Source organism: Phacochoerus africanus, chromosome 12, assembly GCF_016906955.1.
Source record: "Phacochoerus africanus isolate WHEZ1 chromosome 12, ROS_Pafr_v1, whole genome shotgun sequence".
NCBI classification, from domain to species: domain Eukaryota; kingdom Metazoa; phylum Chordata; class Mammalia; order Artiodactyla; family Suidae; genus Phacochoerus; species Phacochoerus africanus.
In genome coordinates this window covers 34,530,613-34,555,702 of record NC_062555.1, presented here as the reverse complement: position 1 = coordinate 34,555,702, position 25,090 = coordinate 34,530,613, and the positions used below count along the sequence as shown (strand labels likewise).

Here is a 25,090-nt window from a genome sequence, read left to right as displayed (position 1 = left end):
TCTGGCGTAGGCCGACGGCTAAAGCTCCAATTCGACCCATACCCTGGGAACCTCCATATGCCATGGGAGTGGCCCTAGAAAAGGCAAAAAGATTTAAAAAAAAAAAAAGGTTAAAATGCTCATTTCTAGAGTATGTACATTTTACCACAGTCAAACATACCCCCAAACAGACAATGTGAGTGTGGGTGAGTTCGTGGATTAGTGTGTAAGGGCGTGAGTGCGAGTGAGCGGGTGTGAGAATGAATGGGAGGCTGGTGTCCAGGGTCAGAGGCCACGTGAGCAGGAGGAGCCTGGTCAGAGGGGAGCCCAGTGCCTGACGGGCAGGTACCATCAGGCTGGCAGGAAGGTGGTCTCTCTGTGACTGCACAGTGGGCTCAAGTCATAGAGTTTTCATGGAAGGTCCTGGCAGCACATTAATCATAACGTGACACAAAGCTTTAAAAAAAAGAAAGAGTGGTTTTCCCGTCGTGGCTCCATGGTTAAAGAACCTGACTAGTATCCATGAGGACACTAGTATCCCTGGCCTTGCTCAGTGGGTTAAGGATCCAGCATTAGGTCACTGACATGGCTCAGATTTGGTGTTGCTGTGGCTCTGGCATAGGCTGGCAGCTGTAGCTCCGATTTGACCCCTAGCCTGGGAACTTCCATATGTGGCAGGTGTGGCCCTAAAAGAACAAAGAGATGGCCAAAAGGCACAAAAAGATATTCAATAAAAAGATTTAAAAAAAAGAAAAAAGCAAAAAAAGAAAGAGCATCTAAGAGAACACCCAGTACACAGAGATACAGACACTCTACACACCCTAAACAGCATCTGCCAAAGGTGTCTGTGCCCAGCTGGCTGGGAGGGCACTGCCCACAACTGGCTGGAAGGATGGATTGAGCCTGGGATTACCTGGGCAGGTCACCAGTGCCCACAGCTCTGCAGACAAGGTCCACAAAGGTTGGTCTCCATAGTGGGGACAAGAGTGAGGCCGACAGGGAGAGAGCCCTGGACCAAGACTGGTTCACACCCACACCCAGCATCCCCAGGAAAGGCCATGGTGCTTGGGGGGGGGGGGTGTATGACTGGGTCACTTTGCTGTACAGTAGAAATTGATAGAACAGTGTAAATCAACTGTAATGAAAAGAATTAAAATCACATTCTTTTTTTTTTTTTTGCTTCCGATATATAGAAGTTCCCAGCCTAGGGGTCAAATTGGAGCTGTAACCACCAGTGCCACAGCCACAGCAACGTCAGATCCAAGCCACGTCTGTGACCTACACCACAGCTCACAGTAACTCCAGATCTTTACCCACTAAGCAAGGCCAGGGATCGAACCCGCAACCTCATGGTTCCTAGTGAGATTCATTTCTGCTGAGCCATGATGGGAACTCTCATATTAAAAAAAATTAAGGCCATTCAAAGTATTTCTCAAAAATTTTAAATATATGTTAACCCTAAACCTTAAGGATGGAAAAGGGGGAAAAAATGCACTCCTTTTCCAAGAATAAATAAAAATCGGTTAATTGCAAGAGAATAAGGGCGGGGGGGGGGGAGGAAGGAAAGGAAGGAGGGAGGGTGGAACCTAGAAGATGAGCGGGGAGAAGAGAGGGAGGAGGACGGGGTGGGGAGAAACGAGGCCGCCCTGACTGCCAACCGAGGTAACCACCTCCCAGGTCACTCCCCAGCCTCTACCCCACAGGACCTGGGTCAGAGAATTCCCGGGAGAACCCACACAGGACAGTGGGAACCCCAGTCGGTGCTCTGCTGCCTCTCCAGCCACTGGCTCTGGGCAGAGCAGACCCTCCTCCTGGATCAGCTTGTCATCAGCCACCAGGGAACCGGGGGCCCTTCCAGCCCCCCAGCGCCCTCCCTGGCACATGCCCAGCCCTCCAACCCCTGGGACAGATGTGGCCAGGAAGCTGCCTGGGAAGAAAAGCACAGCAGGGAACAGCTGGACTGGGGGGCAGGGAGCTGGAAAACCTTCGTCCCTGTTTTCAGAGGAAGAAATACCCTGATGGCAGTTGGACGGCATCAGCCATCCTGAACGCTCCCTGGCTGTCCTTTAGTTAAAGGACCAGCAGCATGGGGTCCAGCCTCCCCTGACCACCACACAGGCCTCAGGGGGAGACAGGCTGACCCCTTCCGTGGGCATCAGTTCTGTTCATTCCCAAAGGGGAATCCCAACAACTCCCCCTCCGTCGGGGGAGAGGGCACAAGAGTGGAAATTCTGATCTTCTGCAAAGAGGTGTCCACGGACTCCAGAGGACCAAGGACAAAACTGAACCGAGTCTACAGACCCAGGCCGCAGCCAGTGCTCCCAGCTGACTCCACACTGTGTTCCTCGACACTAAGCAGCAGCCCTCGCTCACCGGCACCCAAGAGAAGGACACACAGAGACAGGTCAATTTCCATTTTCGTATTTCATAGCAAACACCCGTCCTGTGGCGCTGGCTCAGACCAGAGAGTGGGGAACTCCCCTCCTTTCTTTCCTTCCCCTCCTGTCCCTTCCTCTCCTCCTCTCGCCACCCTCCCTCTCCTGCTCTCGCCACCCTCCCTCCCTCCCCCTCCCTCTCTTAAGCACGGTGGCCCTTCCAGGAGTTACTGGGTATGGGTGTGAACCAGTCTTGGGTCCAGGGCTCCCTCTCTGTAGGCCATCAGCCTCCCGCTTGTCCCCACAAAGGAGACCACCTCCCCGTGGACCTTGTCTGCAGCGCTGTGGGCTCTGGTGACCTGTCCAGGTAATCCTATGCTCAATCTGTCCTCCCAGCTGGTTGTGGGCAGTACCCTTCCAGCCAGCTGGGCATGGAGACCTCTGGCAGGAGCTCCTTGGGGTGTAACAGAATCTGCGTGTACTCCAGATAAGAGAGCTATCTGGGAGCGCCCCTCGCAGAGCAAGGAGATGACGGACAGGCGGGAAGGCTCTGGTTTGCTTCCTTCCCACAGACCCAGGAGAGCAGAGCACAGCAAACACGCATCCATCTGCTCCACGGAGATCCGCAGGGACAAGATGTCACCTTCCCCATGGACTCGCCGCTGGGCATGGTGTGACAGCTAATTAGCTCTAGACTCAGGCAAGCTTCCCCTGACTTTCTCCCGAAGTCCAGCACCAACCACAGCAGAGCCCAGGCCTGCGCAGAAAAAGTACTTTGCTACTTCTCCTAACAAACACTATATATTCTTTTCATGTAGGAGGTAAGTCACTGGAGTTTTAATTACAAAGCTGTCTTTGAAGGTACATCCAAGCAGCAAACTAGAGAATATACAACCCAAAAAGATTGAGATGCTTCCAAAACACACTTCCCCCACCCCCACTGAAAAACACACTTTGGGTGGGTTTGTTTCTCCTGCTTTCACCTTCCACCTCTATGCAGACCTGTCTGTCACCTCCCCACATGCCAGCTGCCACCCAGACCCATCACCCTCCTCCGTCTCCTGAATACACTCACTTCACGGGACTCATGCCACTCCCGCCTCCACTCAGCACACCATTTTTGCCTCAAATATTTAGAGAGCCGCCTGAGGGGTCTGCCTCCTCTCTCTGCCTTGTTTGTGACCCCCCAAGCATGCTGCCCAGGGGCCAGGGTCTGCCTTTTAATCCCTCACCACCTGGACCTGAGCGGAGGGCCTTGATCGACAGCTTGAACCCTGACTGATTCCCCTGTTTTCTCAGAAGGACCCCTGCACCCCCCTCTACTCTGCTCGCCCCACCCCACTCAGGCTAGGCCAGCCACCACGTGCTGTTCCCGAACCCTGGGAGGGACACGTTTGCCTGGCACTTTGGGACCCTCCTCAGAGTGTGATGCACACTGTGCAGCGTTGGTGGTACAGTGGTGAGCACAGCTCCCTTCCCCAGAGTAACCCACATCCACACGCAGACACCTCCCGCCCGCCCACCCGCCTGCCCAGTGGAGGACACGCTAGGTGTCGGAGGCACGCAACTCTTCCCAAACGGCAAAGGCTCTCAGGCTAAAGCCCATTTTTCAGATTCATTCCCAGCAGGATTTAGATTCCGATCAAAGGCATCCACTTGCAACTGGAATGCTGAACAGGGTGAGGGGGCTGGAGGTGCGGAATGGACCAAGCCATGGCGTCCCTGGCTCTGAGCTAAAGATGCACCAGCCACCTGGCCAGTCTCTAGGTCGGCACTGCCCTCAAAGCCTGTCCCACCTGATGCCCCCGGAGCCACCCTGACGGGGACCTCTCCTCCAAACCCTCCTCACCTTCCCCTAGGCACCTGCCTCTCTGATTTAAATCCTTTCAGCTTAAAAAGTGACTCTGATAGACCTATTAACTTGTCATTCTGTAGCACTCAAGGGGAAATGCACAGACGACAGGCCCAGCCTGGTCCACCACCAGGTTCAAGTCCAGAGCTTGGTGTGGAATAAATACAGAAGAGGTGGACAGACCTGGACACGGAAAATTAATGTGACTAAAAACAGGAAAAAGCTAATTTAGAAACCCTTGATTCTTCCGTCAACCACAGGGACAATAGGCAATAAAAAGAAACTTTTTTTTTTTTTTTGGTCTTTGATCTTTCTAGGGCCGCACCCGTGGCACATGGAGGTTCCCAGGCTTGGGATCTAATTGGAGCTATAGCTGCCAGCCTACACCACAGCCACAGCCAAGGCAGACCCGAGCCACGTCTGTGACCTACACCACAACTCATGACAACACCAGATCCTTAACCCACTGAGCAAAGCCAGGATTGAACCCGCAACCTCATGGTTCCTAGTCGGATTCGTTTCTGCTGCACCACAATGGGAACTCCAGGAAATGATTTTTATCTGCACAAATGCAACTCTAGTTCCCCAAGAAAACCCACCCTCCATCACTGTTGTCAGGTATGGAAGAAATGCTGGCCCAGAGGCAAGGGAGTGGAACACTCAGAACCATGTCTTACTGTTTGGGTACTCAGTCTAGTGGGGCCAGAGGAGTGGAAAGAGCTAACAGTTTAGACCAGGTTCTGCCCTCGCCCCTGCCCCACTGGGCTGCTGTGATGGAGAGGAGCGGCTCCACCTCGCTCTCACCGCCCAGCGCCACAGAAAGAAACCCCCACTGCCCATCACAACAGGAGGGCCCTCGCCCCACACTCAAATGATGCTCTCCAGAGCCTCCTTGGGCCCCTCGTGACTTGCAAGAGAGGAGAAACCAGAGTTCCCATCGTGGCTCAGATCTGTCGTTGCTGTGGCTGTGGTGCAGGTCGGCAGCTGCAGCTCCAATTTAGCCTGGGAACTTGCATATGCTGCAGGTACAGCCCTAAAAAGGAAAATGAAAAGAAAAAGAAAAAAGAAGTTAATGTGGTGGTTTAAAAATATCCCTTAAGGGAGTTCCTGTCACGGCTCAGTGGTATCGAACCTGACTGGTATCCATGAGGATGTGGGTTTGATCCCTGGCCTCACTCAGTGGGTTGAGGATCCAGCATTGCCTCAAACTGGGACAAAGGTTGCAGATGCAGCTAGGACCATGCATTGCTGTGGCTGTGGCTGTGGCGTAGGCCAGCACCTGTAGCTCCAATTCAACCCCTAGCCTGGCAACTTCTAGATGCCGCAGTTGCAGCCCTGAAAAAGCAAAAAAATAACAAAATTTTTTTAAAAAATGAAAATATCCCTTCAAGTTCCGGATACTGCTGCTCAGAATGAAGTCGAATTCCTGCCCCTCCCACTCCATCTGGCCTTAGTGGCCTGCTTCTGATGAACACACAGAAGGGACCCTACTGAGTTCCGCGCCCCAGTCCGTGCAAGGTCTAGTGGGCTGAATAGTGTACCCCCCCAATTCATGCTGACCCAGAGCCTGTGAGTCAACCTGTGAATAACCTCATTTAGAAACAGGGTCTGTGCAGATGTCAGCCATAAAGTCAGGGGAGTGGCCCCAAATCAGCAGGACTCAAGAGAAGAGAAGGTCCAGAGACACAGAAGGCAGAGACCCAAGTGATGCGACTATAAGCCAAGCAATGTCAAGACCACCAGCAACCAGCAGCAGAGGAAGGGGCCTCCCCTAGAGGCTTCGAGGGAGCAGGGCCCTGCGGACACCTTGATTTTGAACTTGCAGTTTCCAGAACCATGGAAAAATTAACTTCTGTTTAAGCTACCAGCCACATGAAAAAAACCATGTGGCAAGTGCTGGTGGCCTCAGCCCCTCCAAGGTCACTGACCGCCAGACACACGAGTGAGGGGAACCTTCAGGAAACTCTATCCTGAGCCTTCAAAGCACCCCAGACAGTGGAGTGTGGAGGAGAGATAAGTTATTCCCTCCGAGCCTTCTCAAAGGGCAGGCTGTGAGCAAAATAAATGCTGTTTGTCACGGTTTTAAACCACTGTGCTTGGGGGAGCTTGTTATGCAGTAATAGATAACAGGACACACATGTAGGTGGGATAATCCTGTTCGCCTGACTCAACACAGATCTTCACATTGAAAAGATGGTCCCCTATGCCAGTCGGAGGTCAAGGCAGTCTATGAAAGTTCCCTTCAGCCAACTTTCAGGAAGAATCCTCTTGTCTGGATCTGGCTAGGAAGGAGGCCACCTCAACACTCCTAAGAGAACAATGCAGAATAACTGGGTCTTTTAAAATGATGGGCAAGGAGTTCCCGTTGTGGCTCAGCAGGCTGGGAGCCCAACCAGTATCCATGAGGGTGCAGGTACAATCCCTGGCCTCACTCAGTGGGTTAAAGGATCCAGACATGCTGGGAGCCGTGGTATAGGCTGGCAGCTGCCGCTCCAATTCAACCTCTAGCAGGTCAAGCTAACTGGGAACTTCCATATGCCACAGGTGTGTCCCTAAAAAAGCAAAAATAAACAAACAAACAAATAAAATTATGTCCAAAAACTAGGTGTGTTCAAACATGTTCATCATTTGAAGAACCCACATTAACAAATTTTCATGGCAGACTCCATTTATATAAGCCTGAATGTAACAATTTTTTTTAATTGTAATGCGTATTTTTTTAAGAGAGACTAAGACTCAATCACTGAGTAATGGAATTACAGGTGATTTTGATTTTTTTTATATTTTCAAAATTGTCTTCAATAACATTTCCATAATAAAGAGAAAGGAAACTTTCTTGAACGTGATTTTAGGCTGACTTATACACAATCATTTTTTCTTTAAAAACAAAGTTGAATATCCCTACTTATATACAGCTCAAGAAGTGACTATCTAAGTGTTTCCACCCAGTTATGTAAATACATGAATTTTCAGAGTTGCAGTTATACAGCCAAACCATCTTAATCATACCTATTTATGCAACAGACAGGGATGCAGAAAAGGAAAAGGAAAATGACAGTTCAATCTCCAAAAATCAGCTCAAGTCTCATCTGAAGTATTTACCATCAAGCAATCAGTCTGTGGGATTTGTTTCAAATCATCAAGACAGAGCTCCTGATGGATGGGCCAGTGCAGTGGATGCACTCCCTCCACTTTGCCAGGCTTCTCCCCACAACCAAAGTGCTGTGGCTCATAAAAATGGAATGGGCCAGAAAGGGACAAAAAGAAAAGGACAAGAGTAGGATATGTAGGAGTTCCCACTGCAGCACAGCGTAAACAAATCCGACTAGTATCCATGAGGTTGCAGGTTTGATCCCTGGGCTCAATCAGTGGGTTAAGGATCCAGCGTTGCCGTGAGCTGTGGTGTATGTTGCAGACATGGCTCAGATCCAGCACTGCTGTGGCTGGGGTATAGGCTGGCAGCTGTAGCTCCAATTAGACCCCTAGCCTGGGAACTTCCATATGCCACAGGTCCCACCTTAAAAAGCAAAAATAAATATATAAATAAAATCATATGCAGAAAACTAGATGTGTTCAAACATCTAAAAAGGAAGAAAAAAAAAGAATAGGACATGTGGTGAGCAAGGTGGACACAGCTAATAAAAATTTAATAACAGATATGTACAACCTATGGTCCAGCAATTCAACTTCTAGGTTGAGCCCTAAGACTCTTTTGACCATGACCCATAATGACAAATTTCATTTTTTTTTCTTTTTTCTTTTTTGGCTGCCCTGAGGTATATGGAGTACCCAGGTCAGGGATCAGATCTGAGCTGCAGTTGTGACAATGCTGGATCCTAAACCCACTGTGCTGGGCTGGGGATCAAACCTGAGTCCCATTGCTCCCAAGACACTGCCAATCCTGTCGCGCCACAGCAGGAAATCCAAAAAGTTTATCTTATCATTCAAGCAAATTTTCACACATATTTTTAATGTATAAACTGACACAATGGTTTCACCAAACATTGTGAATGGGTAACAATAATACTCTAATTCTGTTTTCTTTTCTTTTTTAGGGTCACACCTATGGCAATTGGAAGTTCTCAGGCTAGGGCTCAATCGGAGCTGCAGCTGGGACCTACACCACAGCCACAGACAGCCACGCCAGATCCTTAACCCACCGAGCGAGACCAGGGATGGAACCCACATACAATGGGTTCTTAATTCACTGAGCCGTAACAGGAACTCTTAATAGTTTTCTTTTTTTTTGCTGTAGGTCACAGCCTAATAAATCATTATGCATGGCTCATTAATCGGTCCCCAAAGGTAATCAGAAAAGCACTGCAAACCTGGAGAAACTCACACATGCAAGGGAACCCTGGAGAAGCAGCTCATCCTCTGGAAGTGTCAGGCACTAGAAACAACTTACAGGCCCATGGCAGGTGGCGTATTTGTACAATGAAATAGGGCATGGTCGTGAGAATGAATAATCTAGATCTATAGACCAACAAAGACCTCCAAAACCACTCTCACTAGAAAGGGCAAGTCACGGAGTGACAGAGCAACCAAACTGCACATTTAGGACTCCCAAAAGAGGGAGTTCCCGTCATGGCTCAGCAGTTAATGGACCCTACTAGTATCCATGAGGACGCGAGTTCGATCCCTGGGCTCGCTCAGTGGGTTAAGGATCTGCCGTTGCCCGGAGCTGTGGTGTAGGTGGCAGAGGTGGCTCGGATCCCGTGTGGCTGTGGCTGTGGTGTAGGGCAGCAGCTGTAGCTCCAATTTGACCCCTAGCCCGGGTACTTCCATATGCTGTGGGTGCAGCCCTAAAAGGACAAAAAAAAAAAAAAGAACTCCCCAAATAAAAAAATCCAGGGACTATTCTGGACACACATAGCAAAAGTTCCTAAACTACAGTCATTAATATTCACAGCCATGACTATCTGCAAGCAGGAGCAAGAGAGGAAGGAACACAGCAAACCACAGCTTGATTTAGAATGCTTTTTGTTGTAAACAATTCCTCGGGAAGCAGCACAGAGGTGCTGGCTTATTACGCTTCTGATCTTTGTGCACCTTTTCCAGCTACTTCATAATAAAACTGTTCTAGTCTCCTGACTTCACTGTAGCCTGGCTGCTGAGCAGCTCACCTGATGTCTCCCACTTGCAACCCCCTCTCGGTGCCATATGAAGGGCTGAGCAAGTCGGTCTCAGCACGGACGACCTCAAGACACACCCTTATCTCAGATGTGGGTGAGGGGACAACGTCAGGAAAACGGTGGCAAAGCCACATGTTCCCACTTGGCCTATCTTCTAAAAACCTTTAAAGATGCCCGTAAATGTGGGTAAAGATGAAAAATCTATCTTAGGGGAAAACAATATTCACATCAATTACTTTGTAACAGCACTGTCAATGTTTTTTAAAGAATGATAATCTCTCTTAATTATAACATCCTCTACTTTTAAAATCATTTCATTGAGGAAGAGCCAAAAAAAAAAAAAATGAAAAAGGGAGTTCCCATCGTGGCTCAGCGGTAACAAATCTGACTAGTATCCATGGGGACGCAGGTTCGATCTCTGGTCTCGCTCAGTGGGTTAAGGATCTGGCGTTGCCATGAGCTGCGGTGTAGACTGCAGACCTGGCTCAGATCCTGCGTTGCTGTGGCTGTGGTATAGGCCGGCAGCGGCAGCTCCAATTCCACCCCTAGCCTGAGAACTTCCATATGCCTTAGATGCGGCCCTAAAAAGCAAAAGCAAAAAAAAAAAAACAAACAAAAAAAACAAAACCAGAAACCTGAGAACACAATTTTATTTTCAAAAGTATAATGCTGCAAAACATGCCCATCAGCAGTTCCTGGATTAGTGAGCAGCACCAGGATGATCTTGCACATGTGTGTGCACGTGCGGGTGCGTGAATACTCTTTTAAAAAGATCCCGTACATCTGAGGCCCAGCATGCAGAGACTCCGACCTAGTGTGTTTTACAAATCTGTATTCTGGGGGTGACTGTGATGAGCGGCGGGGTGAAGAGTGATTGCCTTGTAACAGCTTCCCTGACTAATGAGTTCAAACCCCCAAATGAGGCATACACACCAGCCAACCTGACAAGCTGAACTGAGGATTCTGCATCACTGAACTTGGGCGAGAAACAGAGGCTTTCCACGGGGAGCACAGCCATCCCATTAGCTGACCTCACCTCCCACTGCCCACTTCTGAACCCGACAGAGAAAGGGAAGAGGCACCCAAGAAGCCAAAGAGACCCAGCCGTGGCCCATCTGCTGCCCCGCAGAACATGACTGTTCACTCAGAGGCCAAAAAAAAACATCAGGGGTTTTAAACGAGTTTTGTCTCTATCCTCTAAACCGGTGCTGTCCCATATTTGGCTATTTAATTTTTTTTCTTCCAGGTTTATTGACATACAGCCCTGTATATGTTTACGCTGTATGGCATAATAATTTGACGTCTATATATCATGAAATGAGGATCGTCGTAAGTTTAGTGACTATCACCTCTTAAAGATACAAAATTAAAGACACCGAAAAAAAAGTCTCTTCCTTATGATGAGAAACCACAGGATTTACTCTCTTAATGTTCACAGACAGCACACGGCAGTGGTAGTTATAGTTATCATGCTGTACTTTACACAGTATGTGTCTTTCTCTGATTTATTTCATTTAGCATAACTCTAAGTCCATCCACGTTTTTGCAAAGAGCAAGATTTCACTTTTTTGTTTGTTTGTTTTGGTTTTGGTTTTTAGGGCCACACCTATGGCATATGGAAGTTCCTAGGCTAGGGGTCAAATAGAAGCTACAGCTGCCGGCCACAGCCACAGTCACAGCCATGTCAGATCTGAGCCATATCTGTGACCTACACCACAGCTCACAGCAATGCTGAATTCTTAACCCACTGAGAGAGGCTAGGGATCAAGGATCAAACCCGCATCCTCATGGATCCTAGTCGAGATCATTAACTGCTGAGCCACAAAGGGAACTCCCAATTTCACTCTTTTGTTGCTTTTGAGGGCCACAGCCTCAGTATATGAAAATTCCCAAGCCAGGGCTCACATTGAAGCAGCAGCTGCAGGCTTACACCACAGCCACAGCAACTCAGGATCTGAGCCTCAGATGCAACCTACATCACAGCTCATGGCAATGCCAGATCCTTTACCCACTGAGCAGAGCCAGGCATCAAATCTGCATCCTCATGGATACTAGTTGGGTTCATTAGCCACTGAGCCACAATGGGAACTCCCTCACTCTTTTTTATGATTGAATAGTGTTCTGCTGTATGTATACACCACATCTTCACTGTCGATTAACCCTTTTTTTTTTTTTTTTTTTTTTTTACTTTTTAGGGGCACGTCCACAACATGAAGAAGTTCCCAGGTTAGGGGTCAAATGAGAGCTCTAGCTGCTGGCCTACATCACAACCACAGCCACGTAGGATCCAAGCCTCATCTGCGACCTATGCCACAGCTCACAGCAACAATGGATCCCCGATCCACTGAGTGAGGCCAGGGATCAAACCTGCAACTTCATGGATACTAGTCGGATTTACATCCACTTCGCCACAACAGGAACTTCTCCATTCATCTACTGATGGGCCCTTATGTTGCTTCCATATCTTGGCTATTGTGAATAACACTGCAATGAACACAAGTGTGTATATTATCTTTTCAAATTAGTGCTTTTCTTTAGATAAATACCTGGCATAGAACTGCTGAGTCCTATGTTTATTTTTAATTTCTTTTGTTGCTGTAGTTTTCTTTTTGGCCACACCCATGGCATATATAAGTTCCCAGGCCAGAGATGGAACCCACGCCACAGCAGTGACAATGTCAGATCCTTAACCTGCTGTGTCACCAGAGAACTCCTAATTTTCGTTTTTTGAGGAACCACTACACTGTTTTCCACAGTGGCTGCACCAACGTATATTCTCACCTACAGTGAAGGAGGGTCCCTTTTCTCCACATTCTTCCCAACATGTGTCATTGGTTGCCTTGCTGAAAACAGCCAGTCTGAGAGGTGTGAGGTGATATTTAACTGTGGTTTGGATTCGCACTGCCTTGTAATTAGTGATATTGAGCCTCTTCTTATGTGCCTGTTAGCCTAATCTGTGTAGTCTTCCTTGGCAAAATGTCTATGCAGATCCTCTGCCCATTTTTTCAACTGGGTTTTTAATTTTATGGAAATATAGCTGTTTTACAATGCTGTGTTAGTTTCTGGTGCAAAGTGATTCAGTTATACATATATATATACATTCTTTTTCATAGTCTTTTCCATTATGGTCTATCACAGGGTACTGAATACAGTTCCCTACGCTATCAAGTGGGACCTTGCTGTTCATACCTTCTATATATAACAATACGCACCCACAGTTGTTTGTTTTTACTGATGTTGATTTGTATGAGTTCTCTGTATGGTTTAGATATTAACCCTTTATTGGATATAGTTTGCAAGTATCTTTTCCTATTCAGCTGGCAGCCTGTTGTTTTTTTGATAGCTTCCTTTGCTATGCAAAAGCTTCTTCGTTTGAGACAGTCCATTTGTATGGGGGTTTTCTTGGCCACACCCAGGGCAGGAGGAAGGTCACAGGCCAAGGATTTAACCCACGCCACAGCAGCGACCCAAGCCATAACAGTGATAACCCTGTATCCCTAACCTGCTGAGACACCAGGAAACTCCCCATTTGTTTATTTGTGCTTTTATTCTGTTTCTGTCATCCAAACCTGTGCTGTCCAATACTTGGCTACTTAATTTTATTTTATTTTATTTTTGTCTTTTTCTAGGGCCGCTTCCTGTAGGGAAGCCGCTGGCCTACACTAGAGCCACAGCAATGCAGGATCCGAGCAGTATCTGCGACCTACACCACAGCTCAAGGCAATGCTGGATCCTTAACCCACTGAACAAGGCCATGGATCAAACCCACAACCTCACGGTTCCTAGTCAGATTCGTTAACCACTGCACCACGAAAGGAACTCCTTAATTTTAAATTAGTTAAAATTAAATAAAATTCTGAGTTCCCATTGTGGCTCAGTGGGTTAGAACCTGACTAGTATCCATGGATGAGGGTTTGACCCCTGGTCTTGCTCAGTGAAGTTAAGGATCCGGCAGTGCTGTGGATCTCACACTGCTGTGGCTGTGGTGTAGGCCAGCAGCTGCAGCCCTGATTAGACTCCTATCCTGGGAACTTCCATATGCTGTAGGTGCAGCCATAAAAAGAGAAAAAAGAGTTCCCATCGTGGCACAGCAGAAACAAATCCGACTAGTAACCATGAGGTTGTGGGTTCGATCCCTGGCCTCGCTTAGTGGGTTAAGGATCTGGCGTTGCCATGAGCTGTGGTGTAGGTCACAGATATGGCTCGGATCCTATGTTGCTGTGGCTGTGGTGTAGGCCGGCAGCTGTAGCTTCGATTTGACCCCTAGCCTGGGAACCTCTGCATGTCGAGGGTGCCGCCCTAAAAAGACAAAAAAAAAAAAAAGGGCAAAAAAAACTAAATTTAAAAAATAAAACTAAATAATAAAATTCAAAATTCAGTTTCTTAGTCCCACTAACCACATTTCAGGTGTTCGAGAGCTACACGTGGCCAGCAACTACTATACCACAGAGCACAAACGGGGCACACTTCCACTGTAACAAGCTATCCTGTTAGACAGTGCTGACCCAAAGGGAGGATGAATTTCAGAACCACACTGTTCCCAAGAGATGTGACTTTCGAGCTTCCAGCCAGGCCCTCACCCGGGGCTGCGATGCCCACGCAGAGGCACAGTGCCAGCCTGAGATGGGAACTCCCTGGTCACGTGATATTCGCAGCCCGTCCCCACCCACAGGTGCCAGCATGCCCGGCGCCTTCCCACAACTGAGAATCTCTCTTAATCCACCAGATGAGTCTTCAACATCCCCCCAAAAAGCCTCATTCCAATTCAAAGCATGAGTCCTAACTTCCTATGATTCAAAAAACAGATGCCACATAGTCAAGTACTGGGGCGACGAAACAGCCCGACTTCTCTGGGGACTTCCTGGCCAGATTAAAACAATCAGGTACCTTTGGCCTCAGAATTCAGAACTGGGGACAAAGGAGAGCCAGCTGGAAGACTGTAGTCTTTTGAAGCAAGGAGACAGAAACGGGATCCCGTCGCCCAGCTTCAACACCCATCCATCGGCTCAGGCCAGCCTGGTTTCCTCTGCAGCCACCACCCGGGGCCCTACACAACATAGGTGACAGAAAGCTCCAGGGAGGTCCCTGCAGCCCAGAGAAGCCGCGTCTGCACAGAGTAGAGGGGGCCCAGGGGCAGAGAGGGAGGCCCTGCTGGCGGCTGTCCAGCATTGAGGTCACATCCTGGGTGACAGTACCTAACTCCACCTGGACCTCAGGTCCCTCTCTGTGCAGTGAGCGCCGACCTCTTGAGGCTACTGAGAGGAAGACAGGAAACAATCCCTGTGAAATGCTGAGCTTAGCGCCTGGCTGGGCAAAGGCTGGAAAAACGTGAGCTCTCATTGCTGGTGGGGTGGCTATCGCTGGTGCTCTCTCCTCGGCTTAGCTGCACTGGTTCTAACAGCACCTCCTTCATCTCCTCTTAAGGTTTGGGTCATCTGGTTTGTTTCATGGTTTGTTTGGTATTTTGTTGTTTTTTTATTTATTTATTTTTTGTCTTTTTAGGGCCACACCTGTGGCATATGGAGGTTCCCAGGCTAGGGGTCGAATGGGAGCTGTAGCTGCCAGCCTACACCACAGCCACAGCCACAGCCATGGGAGATCTGAGGCAGACCTGCGACCTACACCACAGCTCACAGCAATGCCGGATCCTTAACCCACTGGGCGAGGCCAGGGACCGAACCAGCATCCTCATGGATGCTAGTTGGGTGCATTAACCGCTGGGCCACGAGGGGAAATCCCTAGTTTCATGGTTTTAATTTATTAGAAAAACATGAGTCCATACCAAACATAACACTATTATCGCTGCTGCTGCCGTGGCTTACTGCTACCTCTACTTCTATGCAACGATGATGACGACGACCAGTTACAATACGAGCTACGACGTTCCAAGCTTCTGCTCCGTGTCAAGCACCATACTAAACCCTTGATAAATATTATCTCCGTGAACCCTCACAGTCACCCTGTAAGGGGGATTCTGCTGTTATTTCCACTTGACGGCTGGGAATACAGGCCCAGAGAATGTAACGGACTTGCCTGAAATCACGCGGTTAAGGAAAACAAGGATTCAAACCCAGGGCTGCTGGACCGGACACCCCATGCCATTCGCGGCCACCCTAAGCGAGAGTGAAAAATCTTCCTGGAGCTCAGAAATGAGCCCCCACTCCCAAAGTAGAAAGAACTTTCCAGCTCACATCCTGAAAGTTAAAAACTCCAAGTGAAGAGGGACTCACGTCCTGTCCCAGTGGCTGTCTGACCCTCCCTCAAATGTCAACTTTACCGTCTTTACGGGGACCCCTTTCAATATTCACCGTGTTTACTGTGACTACAAGAGGCCCCATCCCCGTGGATGCTCAAACAGCTTCTGAACTTGGAGGCAGGGTGGGAGTGCTAAGATCCTGCATTATGTCCTACTCTTCTTCTTCTCCCCCACCCCCCACCGTTTGTTAGTGCTGCACCCACAGCATATGGAAATTTCCAGGCTAGGGGTCAAATTGGAGCCATAGCCACCGGCCTACACCACAGCCACAGAAACATCAGATCCGAGCCACATCTGTGACCTGCACCACAGCTCATGGCAACACCAGATCCTTAACCCACTGAACGAGGCCAGGGATCGAACCTGATCCTCATGGATGCTAGTCAGATCTGTTTCCGCTGAGCTGTGATGGGAACTCCTGTCCTGCTTTTTAAAAAGAAGCCATAAGTGGAGTTCCTACTGTGGCTCAACAGTATCAAACCCAACTAGTATCCAGGAGAATTTAGGTTTGATCCCCAGCCTTGCTCAGTGGGTTAGGATGCGCTGCTGCTGTGAGCTGTGGTGTAGGTCGCAGACATGGCTCAGATCCTGTCTTGCTGTGGCTGTGGCACAGGCCGGCGGCTGTAGCTCCAGTTCAACTCCTAGCCTGGGAACCTCCATATGCCAAGAGTGAGGTTCTTAAAATAAAAAATAATTTTAAAAAATGAAGCCATAAAAATGAAGCATTAAGAAGAGAGGTGCTAATAGTCACCTTGTTTCTGACTGGAAGACGTTCCCTCTCATTTCCTCCTGCAGAGGCAGATGTTGTTAGGAAACGGTCGGTCAACCCCATTTCAAAGAATTCCAAGTTTGCAGCCATATCTCCACAACAGCTGACACACAGTGACATAGCACTTCCATATCCAGGGCTTGCCTGTGGTGATGGAGCTTCACGGACTGTGTCACCACGAATCCCCTAGCACAAATGGTTCTGTGCAGCACATTCTCTGAGCATTCTGCCCACATGACATGGGAAGCCCAGTTGTCTACAGCTTGTCTTACAGGAGTCTGGAGCCCCTCAGTGCACCCGAGGCACAGAGCCCCATCAGCAGAAATGACCCTGCAATCTGCCTTCCTTCTCCCAATCAAAACAGGCACCCATACTTTGTGCAATGCACAAAAATATCCAGAAGCCGCAGGAGTATGAAAAGGGAGATTAGTCATTCCCAGAATTTTGGACTTCATGAGCCATTCAAATTTCAGAGGCATTCAGGAAACTGAGAGAGTTAAGAAAACAAGGACATTTAAAAGCAACAACCTGGAGAGGCTGTGGAGAAAAAGGAACCCTATTACACTGTTGATGGGAATGTAAATTGGTGCAACCACTGTGGAAAACAGTCTGGAGATTCCTCAGAACACTAAAAACAGAACTACCATTTGATCCAGCAATCCCACTCCTGGGCATCTATCCAGAGAAAACCATGACTGGAAAAGATACATGTACGCCAATGTTCATTGCAGCACTGTTTACAATAGCCAAGACATGGAAACAACCTAAATGTCCATCAACAGAAGAGTGGATCAAGAAGATGTGGTACATATACACAATGGAACGAAATACCAGCATTAAAAGGAACGAAATACCAGCATTTTTAGCAACATGGATGGACCTAGAAATTATCATGCGAAGTGAAGTCAGTCAGACAATGAGACACCAACATCAAATGCTTTCACTGACACGTGGAATCTGAAAAAAGGACAGAATGAACTTCTTTGCAGAACATATACTGATTCACAGACTTTGAAAAACTTATGGTTTCCAAAGGAGACAGGCAGGGAGGTGGGGGGATGTGCTGGGTGTTTGGGATGGAACTGCTATAAAATTGGGTTGTGATGATCACTGTACAACTATAAATGTAATAAATTCATGTGTTAATATAAAAAAATTAAAAAAATAAAAGCAACAACCAAACACCACACACACAGACATGCAGAGCCCCTCTATCTTCTATCACTACCATTTCGAAAAGAGGAAAAAAAATTCAGAGCTTCCCTTGCATTTCTGGTGTTGCCATGAGCTGTGCTGTAGCTTGCAGACTCGGCTCAGATCCTGCATTGCTGTGGTGTAGGTGGGCAGCTGCAGCTCCAATTCAATCTCTAGCCTGGGAACCTCCACATGCCACAGACGAGGCCCTAAAAAAGCAAAAAGCAAGGGAGGGAGAGAGGGAGGAAGGAAGGCCAGCCAGCCAGCCAGAGGCTCAGAGTAAAAGACAATTCCTTCCTAAAGAAAAAAGAGAGTTAAATTTTCAGTTAATGGCACATATACACACAGGGCTGGAGAAACAGGCAGATATACAAATATCCTCATTCTTCCTCCCTCCCTCCAAAGAGGAAAACCTTGCTCTGGCTGCTCCAAGACCACCACTGGGCATGGAAGCAGCATTAAACCTCCTACCTTGACCCGTCAAGCCTGGGAGCCCATCTCAGTGCAGGCCTAGTGGGGCCAGCCTGCTGGTCTCTGCTGGGCCCCCCTCCCCAGACCATCACTCCCCAGTCCCTATCACATTCTCCTTCCTAACTGGGCAGAAGAGCCCTGGGTGCCGGAGCTCTTCTCTGCACGCCCTGCAAATCCCAGATGGCATTTTTGCCAACTCCGTCTCTCAAGAATAAACTCAACTTCCACCTGAAATGTGCTTCAAGGGGCTAAGCCTGTGCACACGCTGTGAGAAATGGCCAGGTTCTATTCTACTCAGTGAGGCGGGGTTCAGGAGCACATCACCCACGTACAAGAAAGTGAGGAACCGCGAGAAAGCACTATTCCTATAACAGCATTAAAACTGGAACGATTCCCAGAGAAGAAACACACATTTGTGACTATAAGACAGTACTCTGCAAATGAAAAAGAAAAATATTCCCTGCCCTTTAAACCAGTTACAGAGGAAAAGTTTGAGCCCCTACCTACAAACGATTCGCCCACCTGGTGAAGTGCTAGCCACTAGCTCCTACGAAAACCAAGCCCACCTTCAAGATGATGGCTCTCAGGATTCAACCTCCTCCCAAAAAAATCATACATCTCATAGAGGCACATGGATTAGTAAGAGCCAGATCCTTCTAGGAAATAAACGGTCATGTGTCTGATGTACTTAAAAAAGAAGATACTGGTAATTTGCACTGTTACACAATTTAATGAACAGGTAAGTGGAGTCAGGCAGTCCCAAGAAAATCAGAAAAAGCAAGACACATAAGGCTTAAATACACTCATTAGTGGAAAGCCCATTTCCTTCTCTTTTTTTTTCTTTTTTTTTTTTTTTTTGGTCTTTTTAGGGCTATACCTGTGGCATACGGAGGTTCCCAGGCTAGGGGTCCAATTGGAGCTGCAGCTGCTGGCCTACACCGCCACAGTAATGCCAGATCCGAGCCACGTCTGTGACCTACACTGCACCTGTCAACGCCAGATCCTTAACCCCCTGAACAAGGCCAGGGATGGAACCTTAATCCTCATGGATCCTAGTCGGTTCTTAACCTGCTAAGCCACGATGGGAACTCCCAGAAGCCCATTTCTTAATCTGTGCAAGATGTTGAATTTTTTTAAACTTAAAAAGCAGCACTCTTGGGTCCCCCGCTTCTCTGTCAGCATTTATAGGAGGTCTCCATAGCCTCTCACCAGGATACTCAAGGGCACAGATGCTCTTCCTCTGTGAGACGCAAGCATCTGGCACAGAGTAGGTACTTAATGCATGTTTGTAGAAAAGGAAGAAAAAAAAGATAACAGGAGGATGAAGCTGCTGTGAAGGCAGGTTTTTTGCATCTCCTGTTTATCACGCTGCAGATTTTCCAACAAGCCCTCCCAGGGACTAATGGGGAGATGGCAGAGACGCCCAAAGCTTGATCAAGTGGTTTGCGCCGCATAATTACATAAATCCCACCCAGCTGCTTATCCTCCTACTGAGAAGAAATCGACAGGGTGTAAACGGTACTGAGAACAGCATTAAGAGGAAAGCCAAGCAGGTCTTGCCTTTTCATCCTGGTATAGCTTGTTGACGCTCTCCATCTGAAAGTTGTGGCTGGACTGGATTTTGTCCAGCTGCTCCCGCTGCTTTTCCAGCTCCCCTTGGAACTCGTTCTTTTTCATCTCCACGGCCCCGCGCTCTGCGGCCGCCCTGCGAACCCTGCCTTCCAGCTCCACGATCCGCGTCTGCAAGGACACCATGGTGTAAGGACTATGTCAAGGCATCCCCAGACCAGACCGCCCTGGCCCCCTTGGCAAGGACCACGCCTGGGCCCAGAGTCAGCACTGCGTATAGCCACAGTGTCCACTCACACACACTGTGTCTCCGGGGCTCAGTCTTTCAGGATAGTTGTGTAAAAGCCCCCAAAAGGGGGGCTTTTATCTAGAAAAATGGTGGAATTCATGTCTTTGAGCATCTGTGTCTCCACTGCGTGACTCCACAGAAACACCACCACACCCCTCACAGGGATTTAGGGAGGCTTGAATGAGGCAGATACAGGCATACTTCATTTTATTGAGCAATGCGTTTTTTTATGAATTGAAGGTCTGTGGCAACTCTGCAGGGAGCAAGTCTGCCAGCACTATTTTTCCCTGTTTTTTTTTTTTTTTTTTGGCTTTTGCTTTTTAGGGCCAAACTCACAGCATATGAAAGTTCCCAGGCTAGGGGTCTAATCGGAGCTACAGCTGCTGGCCACAGCCACAGCCACACCAGATCCAAGCCGTGTCTGCAACCTACACCACAGCTCACAGCAATGCCAGATCCTTAATTCACCGAGCGAGGCCAGGGATCGAACCCATAACTTCATGGTTCCTAGTCGGATTCAGGTCTGCTGCACCACAATGGGAACTTCCAGCCAGCACTGTTTTTCCAAAGGCATTTGCTCATTTTGTGTCTCTGTGTCACATTTTGGTAGTCCTCACAACATTTCACACTTTTTCACTATTATTATATTTGTCATGATGATCTGCAGTCATGAGCTTTGAGGTTACTACTGTGACTCAGTGAAGGGATCTTTTAGCAGTAAAGTATTTTTAAATTATGTTTTTTCAGACATGACAGTATGGAACACTTAACAGACTACAGTACAGTGTAAATGTAACTTTTCATATGCTGGGAAAACAAAAAGCTCACATGACCTGCTACTGCATTACGTGCTTTATTGCAGCAGTCTGGAACTGAATTTGTGATATCGCCAAGGTCTACCTGTACGTAAAACACTTTATCTGATGTGAGCGGGTGTTCAAATACTTAGTTTCCTTTTCCTCATTAACAGAGTGCTTAAACACTCCTTATGACACAATTCCTAAAAAGAGATTCGGTTCTCCAACACTAAGATCCCATCTGTCCAGAGAACAGGGGTCCAGTGGAAGCTCAGACAAGAGCACCACACCTGCACGGAGCTAAGCCTGAGAGGAGGACAACACACTTCTATGGGTTGGGCTTCCATGGCTAAGAGTGCACACCCACCCATCAGGAAGACTTGGTGGCAATTCCACCTCTCCTCTCCTTGCACTAATCACTCCAAGTCTTAGTCTGCTCACCTCCGAAACAGGGACCATAAGGTCCCAATCGGTTAAGAGGCTGTGTACAAAAGAAGATAATGAATGGGAGTTCCCCCCTTGTCGCTCAGCCGGTTATGAACCCAACTAGTATCCATGAAAATGCAGGTTCAAGCCCTGGCCTTGCTCAGTGGGTTAAGGATCTGAGAGCTGTGGTGTAGGTTACAGACACAGCTCAGATCTGGTGTGGCTGTGGCTCCAATTTGACCCCTAGCCTGGGAACTTCCATATGCCGCAGCTGCAGCCCAAAAAAAAAAAAAAAAAAAAAAAGGACAATGACTGCCATGTACTGGTAAAGAAAAATTATTCTGATCCTTGATAAAATGGTAAGGATATTTTTATTCAAGACTCTACTGCAAATGGAGCATGACTACTGCCATCACAGGGAGACACTCTGCTCAACTCTGAGTACAGCAAAGCCTGCTGAGGGTGTAGAGTCAACGAGCAGGGGGCGGGGTCAGCGGGTGGAACAGTACTAAGAGTAGGGGGATTCCTGCTAAGCTGGCCTAACAGGACTCTTGCTACAGGCAGGTGGGCCCAGGGTGAGACATCAAAGATAAAGGATGAGTAGCTTGATCAGAGGGGGAAGGATGAGTTTAGTGGCATTCCTTGCTGAGCCTGGGCCGGGCAGGCCAAAATCAGGATGGATGGAGGCAGGGGCGAGGGTGGCAAGGGACAGAGTCCTAGTTATGAGGTGGGCTCCATGGAGCCTGACTGAACTGTAGCCAGGAAGAGCCCCTGTCACTGCTTGGCACTGCCCGACCCACCCTGGTCAGCAAAAATGGGAAAGCTAAACCTGCTATCATCAGTAAATGCTGGTGATACAGACGGGTACCTCTAAAAACACACTTCTCACACCTGTTACCCAAGTACAGTGCCAAAGCCACTCTTTAATATCGAGTGTGGCCCAGAGGAGCACAACGGGTTGGAGACGGTGCATCACGGGTGGTATAAGCTGTCTTTCCAGAACAGGCCCGAAAGGCTTGACTAAAAAAATCATTAGCCCACATGAAGAGCATCGAGGGACTTCCTGGCAGCAAGCCTAAGTCATAAGGGGGTCTTCTCCCACCCAAGAGCATGGCTGGTGTGAGGTCAGCCCCTGGGGCTGGGTGTGGGGCCATGTAGAGCCTCCAACACACATGACTCTGCCCACACCAGCCACTGAGCACACGCCTCGGGTGGCAATAACAGAAAACCCCTGGGGCCCCACCACCCAGCAGCTTCAAATGCTCCATGACATCCACACAGACAGGACAAATAGGACACCTGGAGGTCCACGCTCCGGGAGCTCGCAATCCAGTAGTTGAAGCCCAGGACGATGATACAGGCCACCAGGGCGGCCAGCACGAGGGGCGGCGACTTCATGCTCCGACGCCCGTTGCCCAATCCCATCATCTCAAAGGCCGGCTGAGGACTCTGCCAAATCAAAACAAACACACAGGCCTCAGGACCAGGAGTAACCATGCCCCAAGCATGCCGCCAACCCCCTCCCCCCCATCACAACAGGAAGGCGTCCTGCAAAGCTGTGAGTGAAGAACGCGCAAGCAGCACACCCAGAGCCAGGGGCCTGGGCCCTGGGCAGGGTGGCCAGATCCCCGGGGACAGGCTTGTGGGAGTGAGCCCCATGCCAGGAATCCATCACCCAGCAGCCGAGACCTGGGCAGGTAAGAACTTCTCACACTGCAGCTTTCTCGCCTGTAAATTGGGGATGACGGCAGTTTCTATCTCCCAGCACAGGCTGAGAAATCACCCCTATAGAAGCAAAAGCAAACATTAGGGCCGCTGCATCACACAAGACAGACACCAGTTCTCATTATCCCCCAAAGAAGCCTTTCTGATCGATTCCTAAGAAAGTAAGGTTTGGGGGTTTTTTTGGCTTTGGTATTTTTTACCATGGTGACCGAATTATCAACACCCTGGTACAGTGTTTCTGGAGCCAAGCAGGAAGGCCTCCTGTAGGGGGGTGAGGTCAGCACGGGCGGGGCCCTGCACTGGGAAGGGGCCCTGGGGCAGAGCCGAGCCACACGCCCTGGGGCAGAGCTGAGCCACACGTCCTGGTGTCCTCTGAACACTGCTCTCCAGCTTCAGTGCAGCACAGCAGACTGAGGAAGGGGCTTCAAGGGCTGCCCAGAGCATCAAGCTCCTTACAAGAAACACAAAGACAAGAAAGGAGCTGTGTTTTGCTCATGGACTTCAACCCCAGCCTAGGTCTGGCGGGGCCCTGGAGCGAGTCAGCAAGGACAAGGGAGGCCCGCTTCTCTCCACGGCTCTGGCTGAGCCAGATCAAACAGGATCTCATCAGAGGGAGGGCAGCACACACGATATACACAATCAACAGCCTCTCTGAGAACAGATATGCTATAGTGCCAAGTGTGGCCTGCAGCGGAGGAGGAGGAGGTGAGGGAGCAGGAAACAGAGGGAGAAGGCGGAAGACAGACCAGCAAGGACTCAGCCTTGACGTAAAGGAGAACAGGGGAGAGCTGACAGAGCAGCTCCCACCCGATGGTACCCCAAAGTGGGCCCCTGGGACACATCCTCTCCCGAGGTACCAGTGTGGGAGCCCTGCATGGGGATGCACGAGCAATTTAGTTGAATCACCTAGAACGAAGCACCCCTGGAGTTCTCGTTGTGGCTCACCAGGTTAAGAATCTGACTAGTGGAGTTTTCTGTCATGACTAGTAACCATGAGGATGCAGGTTCAATCCCAGCCTCGCTCAGTGAGCTAAGGATCCGGCATTGCCATGAGCTGTGGGGAAGGCTGGCAGCAACAGCTCTGATTCAACCACCAGCCTGGGAAATTCCATGGGTGGAGCCATTTAAAAAAAAAAAAAAACAATGAAATAAAAAGAAATCAATCCTGAGCCTCTTTTATTGCTTCTGGATTTTGTTTACATTTAAGAAACACATTTCCAAGACTGGAGCTCACCTTATCTCATAAAAGCAACAAAGTTACAACCAACTGCTGAACAACCTTCAACAAAATAGACCCCAAACTATCAAAAGAGATATCCTACTCCAGAAGACAGAGAGGAGGCCACACTGAGACAGTAGGAGGGATGATTACATGATATAAGCAACCCCATACCTGCTGGGTGAGAGGCCCACAGACTGGAAAGTGACTACATTGCAGAAGTTCACCCAAGGGAGTGAGAGTTCTGAGCCCCACATCAGGTCCCCACGCCTGGGGATCTGGCATAGGGAGAAGGAACCCCCAGAGCATCTGGCGTTGAGGGCCAGTGGGGATTGTGTGCAGGAGCTCCTTGGACTGGGGGAAATGGAGACCCCACTCCTGAAAGGCACACATAGGCTTTCAGGAGCACTGGGTCCCAAGGCAAAGCAGAGACTCCATAGGAATCTGGGTCAGACCTGACTGCAGTTCTGGGAGAATCTCCTGGGAAAACAGGGGGTGGTTGTGGCTCATTGTGGGGGAAGGACATTAAGGCAAAGGTCTCAGGAATGATCAACAGTGTGCATTTCTCTGGAGGTGGCCATTTTGGAAAAATCTGACCCCACCCATCAGGGCTGAGAAGCCCCAGGCCAAACAATAAACTAGGTGGGAACAAAGCCTCACCCATTAGCAAACAGACAGCCTAAAGACCCCACCCCCCCACAGGCACAGAACCACCTCTAATCACACCCAAAGCCCCGTCCACCCACCAGAAGCATAAGAATCAACTTCACCTACCAGTGGGCAGGCACAGTCCCTCCCATCAGGAAGCCTGCAGCAAGGCCCCACACCAACTTCAGCCACAAGGAGAGCAGACATCAGAAGCAAGACAGGCTACAACCCTACTGTCTGCATAAAGGAGACCACACCACAAATCGATACAAAATGAAAAGGCAGAAAGAATTATGACTCAGATAGGAACGAGGAAAAAAAAAAAGCAACTAAGTCATCTGGAGATTACAAACTTCCATGAAAAACAATTTAGACTAATGATAGTA

The 25,090-nt window shown here is 48.9% G+C and overlaps 1 protein-coding gene across 3 annotated transcripts in view; it reads right to left on the bottom strand.

Annotated features, from left to right (window-relative positions):
* Positions 1–25,090, bottom strand: part of GOLM1 (golgi membrane protein 1) — a 98,019-nt gene that overhangs the window by 55,655 nt on the left and 17,274 nt on the right. For 2 of the 3 annotated variants that reach the window (XM_047754604.1, XM_047754603.1), the window contains exons 2-3: positions 22,412–22,561; positions 19,592–19,771 (exon numbers count right to left, since the gene is read on the bottom strand). In XM_047754604.1, coding sequence (XP_047610560.1) covers positions 19,592–19,771; positions 22,412–22,540 — 309 coding nt within the window. In that variant the 5' untranslated portion in view covers positions 22,541–22,561. Of the gene's footprint in view, positions 1–19,591; positions 19,772–22,411; positions 22,562–22,801; positions 22,821–25,090 lie in introns of those variants that run through there. The other variant, XM_047754605.1, reaches the window with a different exon arrangement.